The sequence below is a fragment of the Anarrhichthys ocellatus genome, unplaced genomic scaffold (assembly GCF_004355925.1).
Source record: "Anarrhichthys ocellatus isolate YVR2014 unplaced genomic scaffold, GSC_Weel_1.0 scaffold130, whole genome shotgun sequence".
NCBI lineage: Eukaryota > Metazoa > Chordata > Actinopteri > Perciformes > Anarhichadidae > Anarrhichthys > Anarrhichthys ocellatus.
The window spans coordinates 252,031-269,131 of record NW_022280160.1 but is presented as its reverse complement, the minus strand read 5'-3'; the positions used below and the strand labels follow the sequence as shown (position 1 = coordinate 269,131).

Genomic DNA, 17,101 nt, shown 5'->3' with positions numbered 1-17,101 from the left:
GGAGAGGAGGGGAGAGGAGGGGAGGGGAGAGGAGAGGAGGGGAGAGGAGAGGAGAGGAGAGGAGGGGAGAGGAGAGGGAGAGGAGAGGAGAGGAGAGGAGGGGAGAAGCTGAAACATGTCAATAGTTCATTATTGATCGCATGTAGAGCCTCAGTCTTGTTCCTACATTGTAACACTTGTAGAAACTTGAATATATAGATTATTGTTTTCAAATTTTTGTAAAAGAAATTTTCAAGGAAATTCAACTTGTGTTTTTTAGTTTTTATGATGTATGACATCAAAACTGTTGTTCTGCACTAAAGACGTGTTGTAGTTCTGTCTACTTCTACTCATCATGGCTCTGTTTATAGAGGAGCAGGACTTTTATTTTGAAGAGAAGATCAAGACCACAGAGAGAAACATGTGCTGTTTGGTGTTCAAAGGGTAGAAGCAGCACCAACAGATAAATGTGCTTTTATCTTGTCTTAACAACAAACAAGCCCTTTGATTCCCACTGAAGACGTGGAAACACCAACATCTTGTTTTTATCAAACACGAGTCTGAACTTCATCCATGAGAATAAAGGGATCAGAATGTCTCACATCTTCATCCTGGTTGATCTGATGTTAGAACAGCTCATAATCATGAAGGATGCTCGTTGTCGTCCTCCCTGCAGCCCATCACCGTGGTGAAGGACATCTGCGATCAGTCCGTCTCCCCCGACAGGGAGGCGGTGTTTGAGTGCGAGATCAAGATCAACTACCCGGAGATCACCCTGTCCTGGTACAAGGGCACCCAGAAACTGGACACCAGCAGCAAGTACGACATCAGCATCAGCGGCGAGCGCCACCTGCTCAAGATCAAGAGCTGCCAGGCCAGAGACCAGGGGAACTACCGGGTGGTCTGTGGGCCGCACATCTCCAGCGCCAAGCTCACCGTCATGGGTCAGTCCTGTCATAGGTCGTAGGTCACATCATTCTGTAGGGCTACTAGAGGCCACATGCTGAAGGTGTGCTCATGGAGCTGCTGCTGATGGACTCTAGTCTTAGATTACTAGAGTAGTGAGTCAGAGAGTCAGCGGTGGAGAAGTACTCCGATCTCTAACGTGTCTCTGGTGCTTCTCACAGATGTTCATTCATCTCTAGGATGTGTTCATCACCAGAGGACGTAGAAACAAAGAGACGACGAGTGGAGGTGTTAAACTAACCTCCACTATGAAGAGCAGGGATTATAATCATCTGTGAACTCATATCTCATGTTCATAAACTACTTTATCACCTTCATACAAACCCTGTAGAGAAAGAAGTCAAGTATTAATGTGTTACAAAGACACATAACATCCTGTAAACTCTTTGACGTGGCTGATACATATTTAATTATTAACACTTCCTGCTTCTAAAAACGAATTGTTCTTCTTTGTCTGTTTAATCCTCAAACATGTAAATAATGTTTTTATCAGTGAAATATTTATCACGTGATCAAGTTATAGAAATTCAGATCCACATTCCATGCTGATATTTGAATGAACTTGTTCCTGGAGGCTCGTCTTTATCTGCTGAGTTTATCTTAATGTGTACAAATATGTCACAGTTTATTATTCGCTGATATTTTGTGTTATTAATTCAAACCTGCCCGGTAACTAATGCTGTCAGATCTATTTAGTGCATTCAAACGTACAATATCTCCTCTAAGATGTAAACAATATAAAGTAGCATGAAATAGAAATACCAAAGTAAGAATTTTAACTTTGTACTCAAGTACTGTACTTTAGTGAATATGTTGAGTTACATCTTCTGTGTTTGATCACATCTAAAAGAAATGTGAAGTATTGCATCTTTATCTAAAGCATGGATGAGATGAACATGTCAGCACTTGTAAACCTAACGGTCGCTCCATGTCCTTCTTTGTCTTCCAGAGGTGGAGAGACATCTGCAGGACACATCGGGTAAGGAAGGCCAGCCGTGCTCTCTATCTTGTCAGTTGTCCGTCCCGAACGTAGAGACTCAGTGGTTTAAAAATGGCCATCGGTTAGAGATGAAGGGCAGGTACTCGTCAGAGGTGAAACACAAGGTTCAGAAGCTTCTGATCAGAGACCTGAGAACTGAAGACCAGGGCAGATACACCTGCAGGTACCACAACCTGGAGTCCTCTGCAGACCTCTGGGTGGAAGGTTTGTACCCGGGAACGACCTTCTAGACGTGGTGGATGTTCTCCGTGTTACTAACCTCTTTTGGACTCATCAGGCTCTGAGACTAACCATGGAACCTTTGGATTCAGCTCCTCTTTTTTTGTGTCTTTCTTCTGGGATTTGTGCTCCTCTGTCTTTAACCCTCTTCATGCCTCTCCTCTTCTGGATTATCTTGCTCACCCATCATCATATTCGTTGTCTTCTTACGTTTGTCTGGACTCAAATCCACCACCCCTCCCCCACCAACAAGCAGTCCTCATAACCGTCCCATCATCACCTCTAACCATGTGGCTGTTGTGTCCATTAAAACAAACTATTCTCATACATTCCCAGCTGTGATGCCGTCTTACCCATTCACGTCTTTATCTGTTTTAGCCGAACAAATTCATTTCACCAAACGCATCCACAACATCGAAGTCAACGAGCGCCAGTCGGCCAGCTTCGAGTGCGAGGTGTCCTTCGACAACGCCATCGTTTCGTGGTACAAAGACACCTGGGAGCTGAGAGAGAGCCCCAAGTACAACTTCACGAGCGAGGGCCGAAGACATTTCATGGTCATCCGAAACGTGTCCGTGGAAGACGAAGGTGTGTAGAGAGCTACATGGAGGCCCCTCAAAGGGCCCGTCACAAAGACCTGCAGATTTTTATTTTTTCTTCTTCCCCCACATTGTTCTCATGTTTTAAACGTCTTCATTGATAATCCCGTGTAGGCGTGTACTCAGTGATTGTGAGGTTGGAGCCCAGAGGAGAGGCTAAGAGCACAGCTGAGCTTTATTTGTCTGGCAAAGGTACAGTTTCCAGTCAGACGCCATCTTCTTATGTTTCTGTTCAGCTTCTGTCTGTGTTAGTGTTTCACACCTTCTTCACTCTTCCCCCCTTTTTTCACAGAAATTGAATTGGCAATGGTGCCCTTCGGTAAGTATTTCATTTTCTCGACAACTTTAATCTATTAGGGACATTTTTGGGAAATCCTCTTGTTCTCCGTCTTCATCAGCTTCATCTCTGCAGACATGTTTAGCCTAGCTTAGCCCAGAGCACCTACAAACAGCTACTATAGTACCTTGTTATGTTATAGGAGGGAGACCCTGGGAACATAGGACCTTAGTAACATAGGATTCTGGGAACATAAGATAATGGGAACTTAGGACCTTAGTAACATAGGATCCTGGGAACATAAGATTATGGGAACTTAGGATGTGGGACATTTATCTTAAACCTTGTAACAAGTCTGACAAAGGCTGGGTAACTAGAAGAATTCCCAAAATGTCCGCCTGTCCCTTTAATAACAGAACAGTTCTTGTGGTCTAAGACTAATGTACATGCAGTCCTGTTTTTCTGAGATAATGGTTGCATTATTATAGTGTCTTTAAAGTAAAGTTCTGGTATGAACCATATTCCATGTCCTTTAGATGTCCCAGACTCCTCAGTGCAGAGGCCTGAAGTGCCTTCATCAGTGGCAATTCAAGGTAAGACTGGAATCATCAGAAAGTTGATTTGTACAAGAAGTCACTGCTTTACTCCAGTTCACTTTAAAGTGACGGTGTACATCTTTATGGATCTTTGCCTAAATTCTCAAATGTAAAGACAGCAAAGAAATAAATGAAACCTTTTAACCAAATCTAACATCGTAATGAAACCAACATGTGTTTTTGTCTTTTAAAGAATCTGCTGAATTCTATCAATATGAGGAAGAGATTGAACATCGAGGTATTTACTGTGTTTATGATAAAACACAATGAATTCACCTTTTTACAATTGTTATCTCTCTCTGATAGTCAAACTAATCCACAGAATGATCTGTTGTGTTCTTTGCTTTCTGAAGAATCAGCTGAATATTCATATCACTATGAAGAAGTGGTGGAACAGAGAGGTACAACATGTTTCTTCATCTTTTCACTCCATCAAACCATCTGAGCAGATATGGGATCATTTGATCAAAATATATAGTCCTAATATATCACATCACAAGAATAGAACAATAAGGATAAAGAGGACTGTGCTTTGTTTTCTGACAATGTGCTTTTAAATCTTTATCTAAATATTCTTGGAGACATTTTATAATGACATGTTAATAACTAATACTGCAGTTTGGATTCATCTGACAGAGTTAGATATCATAAGCGGTTAATAATAATAATAATAATAATAATGAAGGAGTAATATTCAGGTTAATTTGTGCTCAATAAGCATCTGAGGATCTAAATTGATGCAAATCTGCCTCTGATCATCACAACCATCACTGTGTCGACTGATCTCAGATTTAGTATCAAAGTCTTTGTCACTTCTTCTTTGTTTGTTTTTTTCACTTCTTTCACTCTTTTAACTTTCATCCCGTCTTCATCTCGTCATCACAGTCAAGTCTTTTGTAAACAGTGTGAAGTGTTGATCTGAGTTCAGTTAGTTTCATCTGAAGGTGAAATGTTGGCTTTATTCTGCTGTTCTGTCTCTTTGTGGTCGTGTTGAGTCTGTTTGTCTTCCTTCTTAGTTGTTCTGTGTCTCTTTGTTGTTGTCTTGTGTTTCTTTTTGACCTTTCAACCAGTTATGTTAACAGAAGCTTTGTCTCAGGGTTAGGGTTAGGGTAACCCAACCTATGCTTTCGGGGCCAGGTTATTAATCTATTTATTAAATCAGGAAGTGACTTTTTTTTAAAGCATTGTAGTTTCAGTCAGCTCATTTCTCACGTTTGTTGTCTTTTGTCACTTTGTGCTTTCACACCTTCAGAGGAGTTTGAGAGGCGGACAGAAGAGGCAGTAACACAGCAGGAGTCTACAGCCAAAGGTATCACACCTCAGTAACACAGGAAGCTAATGTGTGTGTTGAGCCGCTCTGAATCATGGCTCTCTCTTCATGTCTCACCCTTTTTACTCGTCTTCGTTTGTCTCATAACCGTCCTCTTCTGTCTCTACTTTGCCATTAAACCCTTTTCTTGGTTCCTGAACGTCAATCTGAAGTCGATCAGGTTCATTTTATGGCTTCTGCTCTTTAAACCATTTAAACCTCTTTAAACCGTTTTCATTTCTTCCTCCAAATGCATGAATGTAGAACATCAGTAATGATATCGCTTTGCATTGAGCTTCCTACTTACCATGTGCATTTGAGGTGAGGAGTGAGGAGTCTACACTTTGAACAGTTTGTTATATAAAGCAACACATCGTATCAGCTTTCTGATGTAACATAACACAAGCTTTCATACAGATTGATTCAACAATTTGAATACAATTACTGGACTTCATTACGAGCAGTAATTCGCCTTTTAAGTGAGAAAAGGTTGTTTTGCTTCAGACAACTTCAGACAGTTGCTGTTTTTTGGACTGCGATGGTGATTCTGGATGTTTCTGGTTTGTTTCCTCCCTCAGCTGCCGTTGAGGAGAAGATGGAGACCAAGAAAGTTGAAATGAGAGAGGAAATCCCAACAAAAGGTACCAAACACCTGAACGTCTTCCTGCTGCAGCTCAGCCTCTCTTAACTCGTCCGTCCTCCGCTACTAAAATCTTTGACTCTTTTGTTTCATCAGCTTTGTGTTTTCATTCCTTTCCTCTCTTACCTGCTGCAGATAGACTCTTTACATAATCTACTGTCGTTGCTTTTTCTGTCTTCTTATCTTCTGCTGAGCTTCTCTGCTTCACCTGAAAATGCTCAGCATCTCTCTTGTGTTGCTAAAACCATCGGTGTCTCTTTAAGTTCCCAAAGCCGTGAAGAAGCCTGAAGAGAAGCTGACAGCAGATGTGAAGGAGCCCTCAGCACCAAAAGGTACCAGCATTCCTCTGATGTCGGCATGTACCGGTTTAGCAATCCATTCGGGTTGTTTACACTTTTACAATAGTTGAATGTAATGTGTCTTTTTGAGCCTGTTATTGTTTTTCATGTTGTGAGATCTCACTTCATTTTTACTGACATTTTGAAGCACTGGAGTCCAGAAAGCCAGTGGAGGAAAAGGTTCCTGCAGTTTTAGTCCCAGAGAAGAACAAAGTTCCTGCTCCAAAAGGTAGATGTCTGATTTCAACCATCTCTCTTTGCTGATGACTCTGTCCTTTATGTTTCAGTATTCTGTCTCGATGAGGCTCAGATTCAGCTCTAGTCCTCTCGTCGTCTCATTTTCTGTGACTGTGTGGTTAATCTTGTGTTTTGAATGTATCTTAAAAGAACCAGAGGAGGTAAAGAAACCTGCCGCTGCCCCCCCGCCACCTGCCGAGAAGCCCGGAGTGCCAAAGAAAGGTACTTTATAGTTAGTGTGAGATCTTACCATTAGCAGCTTTCTTGAGCTCACGGCTTTGTAGCTTCTCACCTCTTAATGTCTGTCTTTCTCTTTTGTGCTCTGTACTTGGTGTTTTTCACTCTTCTCACTCTTCATCTTCTCTCTCTGTTGAGTGTCGTCTCAGTCTTTTCGAGCGTCTCTTGATAAATCTTAGATGCTACCACGACTTCATGCTAATTAGCTAATGTCTGTGTTACCTACCTGAAGATGAGCCCAAGCCTCAGGTACGAGCTGAGCCCAAAAAAGTGGAGCCTACAGTTAAGCCTGAGCCTGAACCCAAAGCGAAAGAAGAACCTGAACCAAAACCGAAGCCCACACCGGCTCCCAAAGCAGAACCTGAACCAAAACCGAAGCCCACACCGGCTCCCAAAGCAGAACCCGAAGCCAAACCGAAGGTGGACCCTGAAGCTAAGCCGGTGCCGGTAAAGAAGCCGGTAACGCCTCCATCCAAAGGTATTTCCTGCTTTGTTTGTTTCTGTGTGTTGATGTTAAAGACTTGATTTTGTCTGAACCGGGTTTTTTTCAGCTTCAAGTGTGGAAGCGATTCTTTTACTTTCTGTGTCCCGATTGTCTTTGCTCATCTCTAAACTAAATGTTGCTTTAAGTCCCTGAAGAGGCTCCAAAACCAGAGCCGCCAAAGATCCAGTCTGAACCGGCAGTGAAAAGGCCAGAACCAGAGGCTCCAAAAGCAGAACCAGAAAAACCAAAACCAGAAGTCCGTAAGCCTGAGCCTCTTGTAGCGAAGCCAGAACCTGCTGCCACCAAACCAGAACCTCCAGTTCAAAAACCTGAACCTGCAGTGGTCCCCAAACCTGAACCTGCAGTGGTCCCCAAACCTAAACCTGCAGTGGTCCCCAAACCAGAACCTGCAGTGGTCCCCAAACCTAAACCTGCAGTGGTCCCCAAACCAGAACCTGCAGTGGTCCCCAAACCTAAACCTGCAGTGGTCCCCAAACCAGAACCTGCAGTGAAAAAAGCTGAACCTGAAGTGAGAGTGCCAAAACCAGAAGCTCCAAAGACCAAACCAGAACCGAAGCCTGCACCAAAGGAACCTCTTAAGAAAGGTATAAACATCTCTGATTGAGATGCGGCTCCATGGTTTTTCTTAATGTTCTTAACTCCATCATCCAACTTTAACATCTTCATTATCATCTTGAGTGGTTTTACATGAGTGCTTATTGATCCTGATCCTTCATCTTCACCGTAACCCATCACACTAAAACCCAAACTCTTCCATTCATCTTCGACTCTCTTTGACTTGGTTGGTTTGTGTTTTTTAACGTCTAACTTTAGTTCCTGTGATGATTCGATGGGGCTGCACGTCCTGTTTGTCCGGTTTAGTTGAGTTTCTCTTGTCGTGCACTCGATAGAGTGCTTGTGTTTGTCCACCTCTAACAACACTCTTCAGTTCTTTTGAAAAGCTTCTAATGTCTGTGAATGGTGCTCTTTAAAGTTCCTGTGGAGGAAAAACTACCCGAGCCTCCAAAAGCATCCAAGAAACCAGAAGTTGCTGCTGTTGTTCCTCCCAAAGAAGAGCTGAGGCCGACCGAGAAAGGTACTTTAATGGTCCTGATGGAGCTTCAGTCACAAGCTCACACTTTGTTTTGTTTGTCCTGTTACTCAAATTACCCCGAGGCCTCTAAATGATATTATTTACTTACTAAATATAACATATATTGAATATAATGATCTTTCATTCTTTGAGTAACTGCTTTGTTTAATGTCTCTTTAATGTGCGACAGCACAGCTTTCACTTCTTCATGTCTTGAGTCATGTGTTTGTGTCTAACCCTCTTAAAGCTCTGAAGCCCAAACCTAAACTCTTACCTGAACAAGTACCTCAGAAGGTGTTTGAGGAGACCGAACCTGCTAAAATACCTGAACCCGTACCTGAGAGACGGCCTCCAGGTGCGGAAAAGACCCCTGAGAGGGTCCCAGAGAAGGTGATGACACCTGAGAGGAAAGTCGAGGAAACTCCAAAGAGGGTACCTGAGGAGAATGTACTGGAGAGGTTTCCTCCTGAGGAGGTAAAACCTGACCTGGTGTCTAAGAAACAACCAGAGAGGATCTCTGTAGATAAAACACCTGAGAAGATACCTGAAGCTAAACCCAAACCTGAAGCTAAACCTGAGGAGGTAGAAGAAAGTCTTCCTAAAGGTACAGAACGAGGTCTACAGCGAGGCAGATCTCACCTCTTTATTTGTCTTTGTGCATGTCGGTAGCAGTTCAGTTACACTTACACTTACAGTTAGTAGTTACACTAACTGTTACTCTATGGCAGCACTTCTAAACACACACTCAAAAACATTTGCGGTTGCTTTTAGTTCAATGTGCAAAATGTAAATAATAAAAGGAGTTTGATAAATTAAAGGTAAACTGATCAATGATGCAGCAGAAATCATTTAAATGTAATTATTTAGTCAGAAAACTGTCTCTAATGTGTTAGTCACGATGTGTCAGATTAGTAAATTCTGTACTTCTGCAATGAACAACGAACAGTTTAGTTTTTTGAAGAGTTTTCAAACTGAAGTCAAACTGAACTGGTGCCTCGTCTTCTTACTTCCCTCTTTGACGTCTGACTTCTCGCTGTGTGATTTCATATTTGCTGGTTATTTCTCTGTTTGTTTGTTAAATGTCTAAATTCTCCTCTTTTTTAAAACCCTCTTCTCTGATCCGACGCTTCGTCTTGGATTAAAAAACGGATTTGTTCTTTAAAAGAAATAGAAAGTAAGAAGATTGAGAAGATTCTTCCGTCAGAGGTTTCTGAAGAGAAAACCGTGTCTCCTCCAGAAAAAGGTAGCGACCGTCTGAGATCATGACGGAGTGCTTTCACCACTTCTTAGTCTTTAACACTTGGCAGGTGGATTATCACCGTTTACTAATCTCTGTGTCGTCTCTTCCAACACTAATGCTTGTCTTTGTGTTTTGTCCGTCACCTCTTGGCGCCGCCGAATGACGCCTCTTCTTCAACTCTTTAAAAGGAACCACGAGTCTCGTTAAGATCGAGCGAAGGAGAGGAGCTCAGAAGATTCAGGAAGTCTTTTACGTGACGGAGAAAGTGTCGCCCACGGAGGAGGCGTGGGAACACGGGGAGGTGGTGGAGGAACATGCCGAGGTGTCCTACGAGGACGAGGCGGCTCGTCCGAGTGAGACGATGGCGTCGTTATCGGAGAAAGAGTTCTTCTTCAGTTCAATAGAAAAGGCCACAGATCAAAAGTCTGAGCTGAGAGCTGAGATTTCTGTTACTGACTCTTCAAAGAGGAAAGAAACCAGGTTGACCAAACACAAGAAAACTCAAGAAACTGTTGTTGTAGTCCAGCAAACTGAATCGGACAGAGACAAAACTAGAGAAACGAGGGAAGACAGGATTTTTATCAGCACCATCGAGTCGCCAAGAGAAGTTACAGAGGAGAGGAAAGACGGCGGTTCAGTCAGACAGCTGCAGGACGAGAGCTCTGGTGTTACAGTCACAAAGACGGGAGAGATCACCTTTGAAACAGAAAGCAAAGAGAGACCAGTGAGACGACAGGAAGTCAGGAAAACTACAACCAAAGAAATAGAGTCAGAATCAGAAAAGATCTCGTCAGTGACTGACGCAGAGAAAAGTGATGCAGTTATTATCAGAGGAAAAGAAACTGAAGGAAAGGTTCTGATAGAAGTCTCCAAACAGGAATCAGTCGATCACGACGTTTCAGATAAATACAGTAGAACTGAGACTATTACAATCCAGCAGACAGAAGTCACAGTTAAGGACAAACTGACACAAGTTGGTTCCATTCAGGTGAAAACGGTAGAAGAGAAAACTAGTAGAAAAGAGGAAACTACAGTTAAACCAGCAGTCGTTCCTGACTCCAAAAGAGATGAGACTAGTGCGCCAGAAAAAGTACCGGTAAAGAAACAGGAGAAGAAGTTAAAGTCTGATGAGATAATTAAAAAACCAAAACCTAAAGAAGAGTCAGTCAGAACAAACATCCAGCTTCAGAGGCCAAATGCGACCAAACAGGAGGCGGAGTCTCACTTTGTTGCTGCAAGAACTGAAGCAGAAAAGCAGAAGAAAGAACAATCCAGAGACGTCCCTCAAACAGAAGAAACTAGTCTTTTAATGGAGGTTCAGAGGAAAACCTCTGAACCAGAGAAGAGAAGGATTTCCCCTCCAGCTGCTTCCAGAGGTACACAGAGAAATTCTAACATCTTGATCATTTCCATCTTTAACTTTCTCATTCGTAAATGTCTCTTCATGTTCTGTGCTTTAAACGTGTTCTTTTTTATACCTTTGTGGTTTTAAGTCTTTCTTCCTCTTACACGTTAATATCTTGCGTTAAACAAAACCTTATCATTCATTAAAGAACCAGAAGTCGAGGCCGAGACGATTGTTGCTGCTTCGTCTGCTGAGAAAGTGGAGATAGAAGGAAAACGAACAGAGAGAGGTACAACGACAGCACTCTTTCAGCTGCTTCCTCTTTCTTATTATCTGAGTTTGTCTGGTTTAACTTGTTTGTGTCTGTGTTGTTGTTGTTTTCTCCCTAATCTCTTGGCACCGCTACATGGTGCTTTCTCTTCACACCTCTTAAAATCCTCCATCCTCAAGCGACAACCACCGGTCTTTTAGAGGCCGAGAAGAGAGCCGGAGCTTCGTCTGCAGAGGGAAGAGAAGAGTTTGAGGCTGAAATTTATCACGAAGAAGAAGAAGAAATTAAATCTAAATCTTTGCAGCAAGAAGGGATTTTAAGTGCGCTGATAGAACCTAATGATGAGTCTGAAATAAGGGGAGATTTAACTGTTACTTATGGTTTAAAAACAAAGGGTCTGAAAACAAAACAAAAGCTCATCATGACTGGAAATGAATCTAAGAGGAAAGAAACTGTGGCAGTTCAGGATGAACCTAGCGAACAAGAAGAGTTTTCTGTCAAAAAAACAGATCCTCCAACAGCGAGCGTAGAAATAAAAGACATTGAAAAAGATATTAAAGAACATAAAGAAGCTTCTCAAAGCAAAGACAGAAAATGTAAGAGTCCAGAAAGTTCAGTCAAAGCTGTTTGTGATGAAAAACAGGTGATAGAACCACAGCAGGAAGGTAGTATCGCTCAGGGACTGGAAGATGACACTAAAATAGTTTTGTCCAAAGTAGTTCAACTTAAAGACAAGCTGGTCAAAGTCAGTCCGATGGAAGGAACTACTGAGGTGAAACCCGACAGAGACTCAGTTTCTCCTGCGATAGAGGTCAAACACCCAGAATCACTGTCGGATAGAGACACCCTTAAAAAAGCTGGAATCTTATCTGAAAAGAAAGATGTTGCTCAGACAGAAGATGAGGACCGAGTCAAAGCTGTTGTTAAAGACAAACCAAAAGAAAAGACAAAACCAAGACCAGAGCAAGCTGTGAAACAGTCCTCTGTGAGATCTGAGCAAGAGGGACCACCAAAACCAACGGTAGACCATTATACCCCAGAACTAGAAACCACTAAGGTGCAGGACTCCGCTAGGAAAGACAGAGTTGTTAAAGGAGAAGACGATCTTCATTTTAAAGAAAGGGAACAAATGTTAAAAGAAACCAAAGACCTGACAGAGATGGTAACAACTGAGGATCAACAACACATAGTTCCTAAAGCTGAAAAGATAAAAACAGGAAAGGAACAGACTGAAAGAAAAGCATCAACTACTCCTGTTATTAAATCATTGACAGAACCAGATCCCCCCAAGAGAAAAGAGCCAATGTTAGCCCAAACCGAAGAGCTTAAAGACGCTCAGTTAAAACGGGTCACAAGTAAACGTCAAACATCTAAAATTAAAAAAGGAAAAGAAGACTTTTTGTCAGAAACGTCTCAAATAGAAGAAGTTCCACTGAAATCTGAAGTTGAAGTTCAGTCAGAGGTCAGAGGAGATGAAATTAACAAAGTTACAGACGCATTTATTCCCACGGAAGAGCAGAAAACAAAGAAAACTGTATTTAAAAAGCTTCCAATTGAGCAGAAAGAAAAGCAGGAACAGCAGCAATCAATCAAAGGTAAATCTGACGATGTCCAGTCAAAGATTCAGGAGGAAACTGTTGAAGACACTTTTATTAACGTAACAGAGCTAGAAAGAACTGAAAGAACATCCTCAATCTCTCCAACAATCAAAATAACTCATAAAGAGTCACTGAAAGCAGGAGATGGTTCAGAAACTGCTAAAGTTGTTCCCAGTGAGACAAGTCAGAAACAACTTCATCCAGTGATGGACACCACTTCATCAAAGCCAGATATCAATATTAAACCTAGTAGAACGGCTGAAATCCCAGCAGAGGATGAGAGCTCAGAAAACATTCCACTAAAAGACAAAGTAGCTCAGAAGGAAACAAGACAGAATCGAGACAAAATTGACAAGATTAAAATCAAAGAAGTTCAGTCGAAGACAGACGAGCAAAGAGATAAACTCTCTCCAAATGTTCAGCCAAAGATCGTCAAAGCTGAGGACAAAATCCCTAAAGTTTCTAAAACTGAAGAACAGAAGCAGCGTGAAAGAAAGGCCAAAACTGTTGAATCAGAATATCCACAAGAACCACAACAGAAATTCGCCAAACCTCAAGAGATTCTTGTTGAACAAGACCAGCAAAATGTCAGCAGAGTTAAAGATAAAACCTTTAAAGTTACTTCTATCAAAGAAACGAAACCGGAACAGATCGAAAGGAAGGTTTCAGTTCAGCCTTTCACGGAGGAAACTTCTGAAGAACTGGAAGTAGCTCCTAAAAAACATGCAGAAAACCAAGAAAGTGAATATGTAACAGCTAATAAGGAAACTGAAGAGTCAGAGAGTATTTCTCAGGAAGAATCAATATCTCTGAAGGAGAGACGACAAATGTTAAGCAAAACTAAAGAAGCTGCAGACGAACAAATCCAATCACAGTCGGTCACAGTTGAGAATAAAATTGTAAAAGTGACTCCTATTGAAGATGGGACACCAAAAATAGCTGAACAACTTATTGAAAGAAAAGTCTCAGGTGCGTCTGAGGTTGAGGTACAAGTACCACACACAAAACATTTGGTGGAGCAAGATACTCAAAAAACAGGAAAGGAGGGAATTCCTAAGTCTGAAGCAAGATACTCAAAGGAAGAAACACAAAAGATAAAGAGATTACAGAAGTTACCAAAGACTGGAGATAAAATAGAGGAAGAATTCCAGACAGGTGTCCTGATTAAAGAGCAAACACCTCTGACTGAAGACGAGAACACAAAACAGGAACAGGAGTATCTGTTGAGGCAAACTGAGCCTGAAGAAACCGTTAAAGGTGATATGTCAGTTTCTCTTAAGAAAGATGAAGCTCAAAAGGATAAAAGGCCAAAGTCAGCCGAATCTAAAGAGATTACAGTTAAAGAAGTCCAGGCGAGGACAGTCACAGTTACAGAAGAATACGGGAATGTTACACCTTTAGAGGCCACAAATGTCCAACAGGAACAAGCTGAAATAATGAGCTCAGTGGTACCTGCGGTGAAGGATGCAGCTAAAAAACATCTAACAATAAAAGATGATGATGTTAAAACAAATATTCCACAACAGATGATCTCAGCTGATGATGTGGTCAAAGACGTTTCTTTAAGAAAAGAAAAAGAGGTAGAAGGAGAAATCGGGTCCAAATTAATCTCAGCTCAAAGTAAAAGACAAAAAGTGTCTCCCATTGGAAAGAAGACACTAAAAAGACGAGAACAAATTGAAATCACAGCCTCATCCACTACTGAGCCTGAAGTAACATATGAAAAGTCTGATGTTCCAGAAAAATATGCTGAAACTAAAAGGACTGATGAAGACAAAGACACAGGAAAGAGGGATGTCAGTGAATTTGAAACCACTCATCCAAAGAAAGAAAAAACACTGACCAAGAGAGAAGAGAAGTCAACAAAGACAGTCAAAGAAATTCAGCCAATAAGAGATTCAAAGAAAGACAAAACAGACAAAATAGTGGAAAGATCTCCGATTGATAAAGATGGAGATTCTTTATCAGATCCTTCCAAACAGATTCCAGTTAAACAAGCCAAGAACAAGGAAGACATAGTTAAAGACAAACGAGAGAAAAGTGAAGGTAAAAGAAGTGTTTCAGGTGCAGCTCAACCAGAAGTAACACATGAACACACTTTGATAGATAAACATCCAGTAACAGACCAAACCAGCACAGTTCTTCCAGCTGAAGAGATGGAAACCAGACACACACAAATACAAACAAAGACAGCACTTTGTCCTGTAATGAAGGGAAAAGATTTAGAAGACATTTCACAAAAGAAAGAAGAAACCAAAACAGAGAAACTGCTGATGTTTGACAAGACATCTATTGAGGATATCCAGACAGAGAAATCCCTAAGAGAGAAAGGACAGAGGTCAGACAAAGTTACAAGAATTCCCCTTAAAGAAGTGCAGTCCGAGACGGTTACGGTTAAAGATGAATATGAAAGTGTTGCTCCAATAAACGTTATGGAAACAAAACAGGAACAAGTCCAACAAACAGCTTCAATTGCAGCTGTGATGGACGTTGCATCTGAAAAACATCTCATAGTTAAAGAGGGAGACGTCAAATCAGACACTCTCCAAAGATTCATGTCACCTGAAAAGCTCGTAAAAGACATTGCATCAAAGAAAGAGGACATTTATGAATCCAGTGAGGTTCTTCTAGTAAAACATTCACAAAGTCCAGAGTCCTCCAAGAAAAGTGTGGAAGTTTTAGCAGAAAAGCAAAAGATAACAGATAAAACTGACAGAATTAAATTTGTTGACGATACAATGCCATCAAAACAGAAACAAACTCAACAAAATACTCAGGAAATATTAGGAGAAGATGCTAAAACAGAGGTGGTTGTCCGAGACCATCCACGAAAACATGAGGAAGTTAGATATGATCGGACAAAGAAAGCGGACTCTCTGAAGGACCATGGAAAGGTTACGGTGGAAGGTGTTCAGTCGAAAACAGACACCGTTAAAGATGCTTTCCTCACCGTTTCTCCAAATGTAGAAACAAAGCAGGAACAAATAGAAAGAAATGCTTCAAGGACACCTGTGATGGATGTTGCACATACAAAACCATTGATTGTGAAAGAACAAGATATTATATTAGAAACTCCACAAAAGTATATTTCCCCTGACGATCTATTTAAAGACATTCCATCAAGGAAAACGGAGGCGTACGAATCTGAGGATGTAAAGAAAGACAAATCCAGACTGAAGCTGGATCAAGCTGAAGCATTTAAAGTAGGAGAAAGCAAGTCAAAGGTGGAAATACTCGGTGAGAAGACAACCAAAGTCTTACCAGAGTCCACTGCTAAAGCTTTACAACGAGGCCAAGATACTGCAGTCAAAGTTATCGGAGATACTCAAACAGAGATTCTAAGAAAAACTTTGCGTGAACGGGATGAAACTGACACTATTACAGAAGGAGAAGTCCAGTCAACGATAGTAAGCACTACAGTTAGTTTTACTGAAGGAACACAAATAAAGATGGAACACATTAAAAGCAAATCTGAGGTGACATCCAGAGAATCACTGATAGCAGATGACAGGACAGAAAAATGTACCAAAAGAGAAATTCTCAAAGACAGAATCACAAAAAGAGATCAAATTAAAACAATGTCAGCTGAACAAGACTTTAAAGATGAAGAAGAACGGCCAAAAACAATCACTGCCAAAGTTTCTTCTGTAGAAGAAATGAAAGTTAAAAGGTCGCTGTTGGAGGAAGATGCTTTGGAAAGACAACTGACACTGGTTAAATCCAAAGAAATTAAGACAGAAACCATTTTAGGAAAAGACAAAATCATCAAAGAGGTTCAAGAAAAAGAAGAGATAAAAGCCACTGGACAGCAACAAATCAAAGGAGATTGGTTAGTTGTACCCAGGAAAAGGAATGAAATGTATCAAGAGACAGTTGAAGTGAAGGTTTCTGACAAAAACATACCTTCATCAACAGAATCAAAATCAGATATTGATCTAAAGCCTACAGTCAGAGAACCGTCAGTAACAGGTAAAACCAAACTAAAGACTACGGACTCTCCAGAATACGAACAAGTTGCCGCCAGGAAACAGGAACCAGAAGTCGAGCGGAGTCTGAAAGCAGACATCCGATCCTTCCCTCCTCAGGAGGCTGAAACCATCAGCAGCAGGAAGGGAGAAGCTCAGGGGCTTCAGTCCATCATAGAAACCAGGGTTTTGTCTTTGGAACCAGAAGGTGTCGCCCTTCAAGACTCTTCCAGAGGTATAGAAGGGAAATCTGTTATGTGTCACCGAGCACGTGTTTTTGATCTGAGCACCAAACATCGTTGTGCACCTCCTCGTTTTTTCACCCTCTTAAGGATTTCTTAGATTCATACCTCTTTTAAGTGGACATCATGTCATATCACCCATTGTGTTTGGGCACTGTGAAGAACCACCATGCCATCAACTGAGACGGTCTCTCTTGGCTTCTTATCACCTGATATCTAAACCACCACAGCTTCATGTTGGAGTTTTCTCATCGCTCTTTCTAATTCTGTTGTTTGTTGTGTCTGTTATGTTTCACTGTACCTGTGTGTATCCAGATAGAATGTTATGCACGGATGAGGTGAGAAGCCTCTTCCATCTTTAAACTTCCAACTTGTGTTTGTTTCCATCGTTTGTTTTTGTCTTTGCATGGTTCAGTGCTCACCCCATCCGTCTTAATGAGATTCTGATTGTCATATCATTTAATTT

At 41.4% G+C, this 17,101-nt stretch overlaps 2 protein-coding genes across 2 annotated transcripts in view; both read left to right on the top strand.

Annotated features, from left to right (window-relative positions):
- The window catches only part of ttn.2 (titin, tandem duplicate 2), a 238,002-nt gene that overhangs the window by 86,753 nt on the left and 134,148 nt on the right, over nt 1-17,101 (top strand). The window contains exons 76-96 of the mRNA XM_031877239.1: nt 260-269; nt 656-923; nt 1,895-2,149; nt 2,543-2,752; nt 2,878-2,955; nt 3,056-3,082; nt 3,577-3,633; nt 3,830-3,874; nt 3,990-4,037; nt 4,889-4,958; nt 5,363-5,586; nt 5,849-5,917; nt 6,072-6,152; nt 6,311-6,382; nt 6,630-6,875; nt 7,028-7,486; nt 7,876-7,977; nt 8,222-8,578; nt 9,140-9,217; nt 9,403-10,590; nt 10,768-10,848. Of these exons, the coding sequence (XP_031733099.1) occupies nt 260-269; nt 656-923; nt 1,895-2,149; nt 2,543-2,752; nt 2,878-2,955; nt 3,056-3,082; nt 3,577-3,633; nt 3,830-3,874; nt 3,990-4,037; nt 4,889-4,958; nt 5,363-5,586; nt 5,849-5,917; nt 6,072-6,152; nt 6,311-6,382; nt 6,630-6,875; nt 7,028-7,486; nt 7,876-7,977; nt 8,222-8,578; nt 9,140-9,217; nt 9,403-10,590; nt 10,768-10,848 (4,025 nt within the window). The remainder of the gene's footprint in view (nt 1-259; nt 270-655; nt 924-1,894; nt 2,150-2,542; nt 2,753-2,877; nt 2,956-3,055; nt 3,083-3,576; nt 3,634-3,829; nt 3,875-3,989; nt 4,038-4,888; nt 4,959-5,362; nt 5,587-5,848; nt 5,918-6,071; nt 6,153-6,310; nt 6,383-6,629; nt 6,876-7,027; nt 7,487-7,875; nt 7,978-8,221; nt 8,579-9,139; nt 9,218-9,402; nt 10,591-10,767; nt 10,849-17,101) is intronic.
- On the top strand, nt 11,836-17,093 carry LOC116399815 (titin-like). The gene has a single exon (XM_031877235.1). It carries the CDS (start codon nt 11,960-11,962, stop codon nt 16,733-16,735), a length of 4,776 nt encoding a protein of 1,591 aa, XP_031733095.1. The 5' UTR covers nt 11,836-11,959; the 3' UTR covers nt 16,736-17,093.